We start from the raw sequence: 11,560 nt of genomic DNA, 5'->3' as shown, positions 1-11,560 counted from the left end.
GATTCAGTAAATCCCCAAACACGGCATCAGCGCCGTCGTGTCATTCGAAGTTGACATTATCCAATACCATCGCCATGGCCTTCAGACGTGGCAGGAGTTGACTGACTCTTCCAGACACCCCCCCCCCCCTCACACCCCACCCCCACCCACCACACTCCTTTCGATAGTTCAGCCAGCACGCATATTCCATGTCTGAGGAAAGGGCGACAGGACACCTGCACTGGTAGACATGTGCACTAGATCTGACATACTCAGGATGCGTAGGGAGGTTGAACATAAATATCTAGCAAGTTTACATTTACAATATATATATACATACATACATTACAATACATAACACCTACATACATATATATGATATATATTATATATATATATATATATATGTATATATATATATATATGATATATATATATATTATATATATTATATATATATTATATATATATATGCCATCTGCAGCTTCCTCCACGTGAACCAGCAGGAAGCCTACCGCTTTGTACTCACCGCATGCATCTTCCCTTCCTGAATATTTAGGTCTCTTTACACACACATATATAAATAGATATATATACATAAAACGCACAGTCCTTACTCCCTGGGTGAGACCTTACCTAGAGAAACATCTCCCCGTTTCGCAGACTTGGGTATCAAGAGGAACAGTGGTGTTTTACACATTAGAGACTAAAACCATGGAAGCTATAATCTACCAAGTGGAATAACGCAAGATTAGTGTAACTCCTGGAAAGGATAACATCTCAAATCATTCTTTCAAAACCAAGTTGCCTCCTTGGCACCGAAATACCCCTCCAAAGAGAGAATGGCTCCAATATTGCTCCCAAAATACTGACCAAGCAATAGAGATTTGAGTTTAGGAAACAGAGCGAGGGCACGTCGTAGCAAGTTGGGTGAACAAGGGCATAAAATATGGAGATATCAAAGGCGAAGTGGGTTGCTACGGTCGTCATCGCCTGTGCTCAGCAGACTTAGGCATTTTTATCAAGAGGAATATCAAACAAGCTCACAGATTCATTTTGTGTTCTAACAGTTTTATCGAGATTGCTTTTCGTCTATCTGTTGCAACACTGATGCTAACATTTTCTTCCATTAATGTTTTGAACCTTTAACAAGAATTCTATTGAAAATACATTCAGAATCCCAAAACACATAGGCCATCATCATTGCCAACGTGCTTGTTTGTTTGTATAGTGTTTTTACGACGCATGGAACCAGTAGTTATTCAGCAACGGGACCGACGGCTTTACGTGACTTCCGAAGCACGACGAGAGTGAGCCTCTGTCACCAGAAATACAAATCTCTAACACCTCAATGGAATACCCGAGAATCGAACTCACGGCCACCGAGGTGGCAGGTCAAGACCATACCGATCACGCCACTGAGGCCCTCAAGCACTAGTTTCTCGATCTTTCTTGGATAATAATGACCTCCAAGGGTTTTAACCCGGTATGTATGTATCCACCTTTGCTGCGTCAACAAAGGTGGTCATCTCTTATGTCATCTCTTATGCCGTCCTTTGCTCGCTTGAATTCGAAAGGCAACTTCTAAATGTTGGAGCAGGAAGAAGGGGTTGGGGTTGGGGTGGGTGGGGGTGGTGGGTGAGAGCCCTCACCAAAAAAAAAAAAAAAAAAAAAAAAAAAAAAAAAAAAAAAAAAAAACAAAAAAAAAAAAAAAAAAAAAAAAAAAAAAAAAAAAAAAAAAAAAAAAAAAAAAAAAAAAGAGCCAACCACAATATCATGGATTTCTATGATAAATGTACCTTTCTCCTGGTGTTACGTAACCACAGCACAGGCACAAGTAATGCGCATAAGAAAAATCTCTGTCAAGGCATTAAATAGAAAGGCTGAAAGAGGGTGAGCGACTGAAATATTACCACACAGAAATAATTTACTGGATTACAAACGTCATCTCCTTCACCCTTTACAAGACTGGATTTTAATATTATGTGAGATGAAACAAAGTAACCTCCAATACATTGATGACATACTTGCACGACATCAAATGACCACAAATGACTGACTACATTAACTTTTAACAACGATTAGCAAGAACTCAGGATCCTTCAAAATGAAACGAGAATGCTAAACTCTACGGGAGTCTAAAATACATTTTCAATTACCTGAGAAAACTAGGAAATCTACATTTTTGTTTTCAGGATTTCTTACTGCAATTGCTACAATACAAAGGAGCTAAAATTTAGTAATCATAAGTTAAACCTCTCTCTCTTACCTCCTCTCTCTCTCTCTCTCTCTCTCTCTCTCTTCTTTCTTTCTCTCACTCTCTCTCATAATAATATATAAATTAATATATATATTACACATATATATATATGAAATATATAAACCCCCTATATAAACACCCTATATATATACATACACATATTTACAGATAAACAGATAGATAGATCTTTTAAGATTTTCTTCTCGACTTTACAGATTGTGACGACAGGTATATCAACAATTAACAAAAGCTCCCCCTACCGAGACAGGGTGTGGCAAATACCTCTCCCACATTAGCAACCATCGCTAGCTCCTTTTTCAGGTGACAAGCAAAACCCACCACGGCCATCTTCCTTTAAACTGTGTTCAATAATCACACTGTCACACCCATCGAAAAATGATTGATTACCTGTCATGAACATGTCTCCACCTCCCTAGACGATGGAGACCCTCCTCAGCACGATACGGCCATCAAAAAAATTGTATAACAAATACAAAAGTGCAAAATTAGTTGACTGCTGTTCACCGTTCGACTCGACACCAAAGAGTCCACTACATGACCCACGGTGATTTTATTATTATTATTATTATTATTATTATTATTATTATTATTATTATTATTATTACTATTTATAACGAATATACGTTCTTGTGGGTCACGAGACAAGGCCAAGAACTTGCAGAGCACAGAACCGAAAATCAATATATCAGGAAATGAAAAAAAAAAAGTGATATGGAGTAAATCGAATATATATATATATATATATATATATATATATATATATCTATATCTATATAATATATATATATATATATATATATATATATATATATATATATATTATAGATATATTATATATATATATATATATATATATATATATATATATACACACACACATGCATGCGACAAACTTAAAATTATTGATACAGACAACGAGGCAGTTACCCTACCCACACCAAACAAAATAAAAATGATGTTAATAAGCCTCATGTAACTTGAGAACAGACAGATCAATCAAATCAAGAATTACCGGGAAATCCTCATTACTCCAGGAGGGAATTTCCCTCCATACTATGAAAGGAAATTATAATATCTTTATTGGTTGTTGTAGTCCGGAGGTCCACTTAAAAATCCGCGCGGCGCCACAACAGTGACTTGAAAGTGGCTACCGCTCTGAATAACTGTGATTCGGCATCCTCTGTGTTTTGGTACAAGAGTAATAGCATTTCTTCTATAGCTGTTGTGATTTATATTGCGACTGTTGGAGTTTCCGAGGTCTCAAAGCTGCCGTTACGTCAGGGATGCTCGTCGCATCTTATTCTACTTAACACATATTAGCACCCTCTGAAATTATACAAAGGCTCTTATGAAGAAGTGGGTCTCTACTTAAAACCTCTGTTAATTAAAAAAACAAAAAATTTATAACAGAAAGCAGAGGCCTTGTAGTTTCCCAGTATACAAAGTGACTACCTGTATTTGTTCACGTACTCTTGACTTAATCCCAATATTTTATGAAAAGCCTAAATCCTCGCTATTTTAAAGAGATTTTCAACATAACCTCACCTCCATGGGTAGGGCACACTTCCTGCATTGTTTACCATTTTTCGGCCATATTTGTTAATTCGCAGCTGTTGGGGAATCTTAATTTTTACAGCTCTTGGCCTTCTTTATCTCCTCCGTCTGCCTTGAACATATTTTTAAAGGTACGTGTACAGATGTTGCGTCATCTCTGAAAACTCTCACTTTGCTCGTGTTTATTGTCACTATTTTGGCATTTGTCTTCTGTTGCGCACATTTTACGAGTCACAATTTTATGAGTCACATTATTTAAGTATATATATTTTTCACCCTTGACTAATTAGGACTGCTGTTGTTTTCAGATGGCTAAGGAACTCAAATTTGTGTATGTCTCTGCTTGTTCTACTGCATTCCCCTTAAAACTATTCTCTTTGATAATGCACAGATGTTCCGGGAACCTAAGCGATGAACACACTCGAAAGCATATCTTCAGTGATCAGAATGATTGATTTTCCTTTCGAATGTAGTCTCCTCGTTTCTTAAAGTGTTTTGGCAGATGTTTTACAGGCTCCAAAACCTCCCTATTTATCCAGCATTGGGAAACCTTGAAAATAAGAGGATTGGGTCAGTATATTTTTCTAAATTTGAGACAAACTGCTTTTCGATTTCTGTCATTTCCTTACATATTAATTCTTGACTGCTGATATGCTTTGTGCACAATTGCTAACAATTCAGTTCATGCACTAGGACATGTCTGACTTAATCCCTATCAACTAACCCAGGTATAAGACTTATTTAATCCCTATCAACCAACCCAGGTATAAGTCTGACTTAATTCCTATTAACCAACCCAGGTATTTGACTGACTTAATCCCTATCAACTAACCCAGGTATAAGTCTGACTTAATTCCTATCAACCAACCCAGGTATTTGACTGACTTAATCCCTATCAACTAACCCAGGTATAAGTTTGACTTAATCCCTATCAACATCAGAGGAACAAGTCTGACTTAATGCCTATCAACTAACCCAGGTATAAGTCTGACTTAATCCTTATCAACTAACCCAGGCATAAGTCTGACTTAATCCCTATCAACAGCAGAGGAACAAGTCTGACTTAATCCCTATCAACTAACCCAGGTATGTCTGACTTAATCCCTATCAACAACAGAGGCACAAGTCTGACTTAATCCCTATCAACAAACCCAGGTATAAGTCTGACATAATCCCTATCAACCAACCGAGGAACAAGTCTGACTTAATCCCTATCAACAAACCCAGGTATAAGTCTGACTTAATCCCTATCAACCAACAGAGGTATGTCTGACTTATACCTCTTCCTAGGATGGCCCTAGGGAAGACCAACAACTATCCCAGAGCTGAAGGAAAAGAGGAGGAGAATTCGAAGAGGAAACACAGTGGGGCATAAGTGCTAAAGAAAGCGGCAGTTTCTGTCCCCGAAGTTACAATTCGAACGGAACGAGAAAGTGGAAATTTCGGTGTAACAAGTGTAGAATTTTTCGTGAGTTTCCGCACTTCAATAACTAGACCGTTTGAGAACTTGCGAATTTCTTTGTAATGTGTTTATAATATGAGAGAGGGCGAGAGAGAATTCAACGTCACTTAATCGATGTCTTGCGTAATCATAAGAAAGAAAAGAAAAAGAAAAAGGAAACAAGAATAATTTACAGAGAACAAAGAACCTTTCACGCAACGAGAGACCATCCCTTTGTAGTTAGACACAACATTATCTTCAAATTAACATCCTTTTTTTCTCTCTCTCTCTCTCCTCCGAATGTTTTAAACAGGACTAAGGAATGCCACTGTTTGGTCGCCCGGTCGAATCTCTTAATAATAAGAAGGTGACTCACTCAACCGCTGCCTTATTCGTGAGAAAAAGCATTCGGGGTGATTCAACCACACACGGCACACACAAAAATTTGCAATGAAACTGCTCAAAGAGAAAAAGCTTTAATGATTTTTATTACCACTTTAATTATCCCTACTTATTATCATTAATATTATTATAACCGATATTACGGCACGTACGGTAAAGTCTTTATTTTCGGAGGTATCAAAATCACAGGAGAATCAAAATCCAGCTATCTCCACCTATTATAACTGCTGATTACTAAGTCTGTAACACCTGGTTAATCATGAGTAAACACACGTGACTTGTATACTCGTAAATATCACTTAATATCGATTTAATTTTACCCTGGGAATAATTTACACCCGAGGGAAAGTATAACTGATGATCCCACCAAGTTTCGAACCAGTGTTTTTTGGTTAATCTGTGGTAACATCTCAGGTGTAACAGGTAACGTTTACAGGTAATATTTACCAAATATGTATAAACATACCCATTCCCAAATACCTTAGGGGTCCTTTTTCAATGGAGACCATATGGCCCCGTTGGGTGGCCGGGCATATTTGAAAGGGACCTCAAACTGAGAACTGTGGAAAAGTCATAAGAATTTAGGGGGGGGGGGGGGGGGGGAAAGAGAGAGAAAACCAAAAGATGCCTTTCCCCCAACATCTTCAGATGAGGCAAAGAATTTCATGAGCAAAATTCTGGCAAAGAGCTGATATTGTGACAAGAGGGGACTTCCAACTGGCTGTCTTATTTGGAGCCTAATATGAAGCATGCAGAACAGCACTGAGCCCAAAGATCACTAATCCTGATATTAACTTCAATTGTATTTTTTACAGTGAGTCGCGTGTACAATTGTTCAAGTTTTCTTGATGTTCAGTAATATGCAATTTTCTGTTGATCTGTTGGATCACTTTTCGACAACGGACCCTGGGATCTGAACAGAGTTCCTAGGGGGCCATGAACTGCAAAGGTCGAAATACATTTCCTTCTGAACTACTAATGGCACAGAAACCAAGCTGCAACGCTCCCCTACAAAAAATATCAATATTCAAAGCAATTACTAGAGATTCCTCTGAAAAAAAATCTTGTTCTTTAGAATACTGTTATAATTCAGCGCCTTTAGAATTGTTTCACATATGAAGTAACTTACCCAACATATTTAGTACTTAACCTAATTATCTAATTACAAAAACTGTTAAATCGCATGCATCTACGATCATATCAGATATAAATTGGGACTTTAAAGAAAGGTGTCTTAACCTGTGTGCTTAGTTTCATGAACATACTCTATATTTTTTGTTAATACGACAACTACAACAACATAAACGTGAAACACTACCTAAAGCTACTGACAGTGGGCGGGGGGTGGGGGGTGGGGGGTGTATGCACGTGGTAGGGAAGAGGGGGTAGAGTAGGGGTCCAAGTCATGCGTCCCCCCTCTGAAGGGTTTCGTGAAGAGGGGAGGGTGAGGACTGTAGGATAGCAGCATATGTGCTTATACGCCTACATATCAATTACATGAAAGTGCTGCGATTAAGATGGGTGGGTGGGTGGGTGGGTAGCGTGCATTGTGGGCGGGCAGAAGAGGCTGTGGGTGCCGAATGCGTAAAGGCAGTGGGCGTGTGTAGGGTGAAGGGTGCACCTACTCCAAACAAACGAAAAGGTGACGAACAGGCGGAAAATGTTGCGTAGGGTCAGGTCAGGGGAAAAAGAACACAGAGGGAGAGAGAGACTACTGCAGCAACAGCAGCAGTAGTAGTAGTAGTAGTAGCAGCAGTACTACTACTACTACCACCACCAGTGAGTGACTGACTGACTTCCTGCCTGCCTGTGCCTACTTACCGAATGCGTGAATGTGGTGGGCGTGAGGATGGTCTGTGAGTGCTGTGGGGATGGTGGCGGTCGGGCAGCACGGGAGGTCCGTCGCTGTGACCACAGTCTGGCGCCCATTTTAGAGTGGCCCAACACACAAGACACCAGGGCAGTCACCACCACCACCACCAACACTATCACCACCACCTGCACACCGCTCACTGGAAAAGAAAGAGAGAAAGGCAACGATATCAATCGGGATACCATAAAGTATCAATCAGTCGGTCGGCTTCGCCTAAAACTACGTCAGGGGTCATTCGACTCAGACCAAAAGCAAAATAAATGACCATTTTGAATGTGACAGAACTCTCGAGATTAATATGATGACTATGACAACAAAATGTATAGTTCTCATCTGCCTGAACTTTCAATATTCTACCTTTAATTTACTCAATCTACACCATTACCTCTTTCAGCACAATACTGTAGACTATAGTGCAGTACAGTATAGTACAATGACGTTCATTCTTTAGACTTTCCTCAAACAACGATATATCGTCTGAGATTCATACTACATTTTTATAACCGTGCAGTATGTCGGACAATGTAATTCTGTGAAATATAGTTTGCTTATCATCATGCTAATATCTGAAAACAAGCTGCTTACGAAGTGTATACAAATAAATGAATAAATATATTATATATATGTATGTGTGTATGTATATATACACACGAAACTTAGAAAATGTACTTCAGCTCACAGACACAGTACAAGAATATAAGCAGATGAAAAAAAAATACTTAACAGGTACACTACTCGTATATATGTTTTCATTTTCAAGACCATATATAGAAAAAATGTGCAGATACAATACTAACAGTACAAAATAAATCTACATTCAAGTTGAGAATGACTGGATTCTACCCAAAAATAATAATAATAATAATAATAATAATAATAATAATAATAATAATAATAATAATAATAATAATAATAATAATAATAATAATATAATTATGAAATCATCTAAGTATACATAAATTGGCAGTATCGGTAAAGATACTGTAATCTTTCTTAAAAATGATAAGATAATAAACACATCACTTAAACCATAATAGAGCTAGGTATGTCTACCAACCTCCGCCCTTCGATGGCAGCTGATAACAAAGCAGACAACAACTAATATAAATTAATAGTAGAGAACATTGATAATAAAAAGATGACGACGGTGGAAAAAAAAGAAGGGCTAAACTATGAAGTAAACACAACATTTGAGGTTACCTACAACTTTGAAAAAAATAAAATAAAATGAAATAAAAGGCTTGAGGAAACAGAGTTTTCATCATCTCAGTTTTTCTCGACAATTTAGATCTTCTCGTCGCTTCAATGTCCAGGTTGTTCGAACAGAATTTAGGCCAAAGGCCAAGCACTGGGACCTATGAGGTCATTCAGCGCTGAAGCGGAAATTGGCAGTAAAAGATTTCAGAGGTGCAACAGGCAAACCTCGCAGCTGCACTGTGAATCAATTGTTAGGAGAGGGTGGAAAGTAAATATGAAAGGAGGTACACTAAAAGAAACGAAAGGGTTGCAGGCGGTAACCCCCTACGGGAAGGTTGTTTTGGATAAACCAATTGCTATGATTCCTTCGTCTAATAATGATTTTCAAATGAACCTCCGCCTGGTATAGAATGGTAGCAAGGGGCGTTACTAAGGAGACTCGGAACTTGATTATGAACAACAGTAATACGTCTTGAATAGTTCGTCAGCGGACAGCTATGCAGCATTATGAGCGGAAATGCAACATTTTGGTTTCATGCAAATCCTGCAATCGTGCGACTGGTTGATTGTTTGTTTTGTTTGTTTGTATGGTGTTTTTACGTTGCATGGAACCAGCGGTTATTCAGCGACGGGACCAACGGCTTTACGTGACTTCCGAACCACGTCGAGAGTGAACTTCTATCACCAGAAATACACATCTCTCACTCCTCAATGGAATGGCCCAGAATCGAACTAGCGACCACCGAGGTGGGACGCCAACACCATACCAACCACGCCACTAAGGCGCTGGTTGACGTCGCATCTACTGTACGTCAGTCGTATCTTCTAGGTCATTCGTTACGGGAATTTACGAAAAATTTGATGAATATTCACGAGTCTTCTCTGTGTTTAAGCAACATAATAATATAACAATAACAATAAATAACATTAACTGGGTATTTACTTCATTTAAATTGTCATATTCGGCAGCGTACTATAGAAACGACAGTAAAATCTGCTAGGATGGCTGTAAAAACCTTACATTATATTATTATTATTATTATTATTATTATTATTATTATTATTATTATTATTATTAACTTAACGGACATTTTTTTAAGAATCTAAAGGACAATCTTGTGGATAACAAACTTTCGCAGTACAAGCAGACTGAATATCTGATTAAAATAAAATGTCATCCGACACTTACAGGAGAAAAAAAAATAATACTAACAATAATAATGAATAAAAACATAAATGAAATAAAAATAAACAAACAAATAAATAAATAAAGATACGAAAAAACACGTATAATAATTACAATTTACAACTTATGAATTGGGTGTCATTACCGCAGTTATGAAGGGCTCCAACAGGACTCCTGCAATCCCCCCCCCCGAATGGAATGCGTTGATTGTCGGTGCTATGTTAAGTTATAATGTCGCTGTTCCGTTACGGTATTTTAGTTTATACTGTCTGTTCTATATTATGATACATTAGGTTACATTGCCTGTGCTATGTTATGATACTTTAGGTTATATTGTCGGTGCTATGTTATAAGTTTGGATATAATGTCGCTGCTACGTTCTGGTATTTAACGTTATACAGTGTGTGCTGTATTATGATACATTAGGTTATGTTTTCGGTGCTATATCATACGATATTAAGTTATATCCTTGGTTAGGCTATATCATTGACGTATGTGGAACATTCAAAAGTTGCAATTAGAGATGCAGGTAAACATGTGGTGCCATGTGGGTGGCAGATCTACTATATCATCTGACCAAGAATTTAAAATCTTGCAAGAATGCTGCACCGATGGACGAGTGCCAGATGCAGTCTCAGATGATGTTTATAATTACTCTGCATGAATATCTAACAACAGCAACAACAACAACAAGACACTAATACATATACAAATATATATATATATATATATATATATATATATATGTGTGTGTGTGTGTGTGTGTGTGTGTGTGTAAGTATATGAGAGAGAGAGAGAGAGAGAGAGAGAGAGAGAGAGAGAGAGAGAGATGAGAGTGAGTTTCAGTCAGTCAGTCAGTCGGACATCTAATTTAGTCGTTTTCATGCACTGAGGTTATTATAATTTCAGCTTCCACAGAACTCGGGGGCATTCCAGTGGGTACAAATGCCGACCTCGGCAGAGCCATTATGTATGGGTACATTTATGGTCGCCCCCCCCCCCCCCCCCCCCCCCAACCCACCCGACCCTTCCCCACCCCTCGTAACTGCCTAATAAAAATGGGAGAGGCCCAATATCTCCCGAGTTCGTTTGATCTGTGCAGTTACGCCCAGGAATGATTCTATAAACCTTCGGACGGAGAAGGCAGTAATCAGCTGTGTCTTGATTCACTTTGAAAGACGAAAACAACGTGAAACTAAGCGTTTATTTAGAAATGTGTGTGTGTGTGTGTGTGTGTGAGAGAGAGAGAGAGAGAGAGAGAGAGAGAGAGAGAGAGAGAGAGGGAGGGGCGGATTATTGTGCGTGAGAGAACGTTTGTATTTTGTGTGTGTGTGAGAGAGAGAGAGAGAGAAGACGACGAGATGAGGAGAGACCGAGAGAAGAGAGAGAGAGAGAGAGAGAGAGAGAGAGAGATTTCGGTACAAAAGGACGGTTGTGGTTTCGGTTCAAGAACGTTAAATGTATTTTGACGAGACGTGATAGCTAAAGACGACCAAATATGTGGGCTGACGGTACGTCCATTACTATTAAAAATAAAAAAAATCACACACACACACATACACACACACCCCATCTCAGTTGAATAGATTTCTGTACTCATTGTTCCTTGATGGTATTTCTGTACTTGTTATCTTTATGAGAGAAGGA

At 38.4% G+C, this 11,560-nt stretch overlaps 1 protein-coding gene across 11 annotated transcripts in view; it reads right to left on the bottom strand.

The window, feature by feature from the left end:
- LOC135204157 (uncharacterized) overlaps window positions 1-11,560 on the bottom strand; it is a 740,069-nt gene that overhangs the window by 318,707 nt on the left and 409,802 nt on the right. For 8 of the 11 annotated variants that reach the window (XM_064234190.1, XM_064234193.1, XM_064234195.1 and 5 more), the window contains one exon: window positions 7,479-7,669. The exons of the other annotated variants lie outside the window; for them this stretch is intronic. In XM_064234190.1, the coding sequence (XP_064090260.1) occupies window positions 7,479-7,669 (191 nt within the window). The remainder of the gene's footprint in view (window positions 1-7,478; window positions 7,670-11,560) is intronic. 11 annotated transcript variants of the gene reach the window in all.

This window comes from Macrobrachium nipponense, chromosome 44 (genome assembly GCF_015104395.2).
Source record: "Macrobrachium nipponense isolate FS-2020 chromosome 44, ASM1510439v2, whole genome shotgun sequence".
Taxonomy (NCBI): domain Eukaryota; kingdom Metazoa; phylum Arthropoda; class Malacostraca; order Decapoda; family Palaemonidae; genus Macrobrachium; species Macrobrachium nipponense.
Note: the sequence above shows the minus strand (reverse complement) of the source record. Positions and strands in the feature narration are given on the sequence as shown.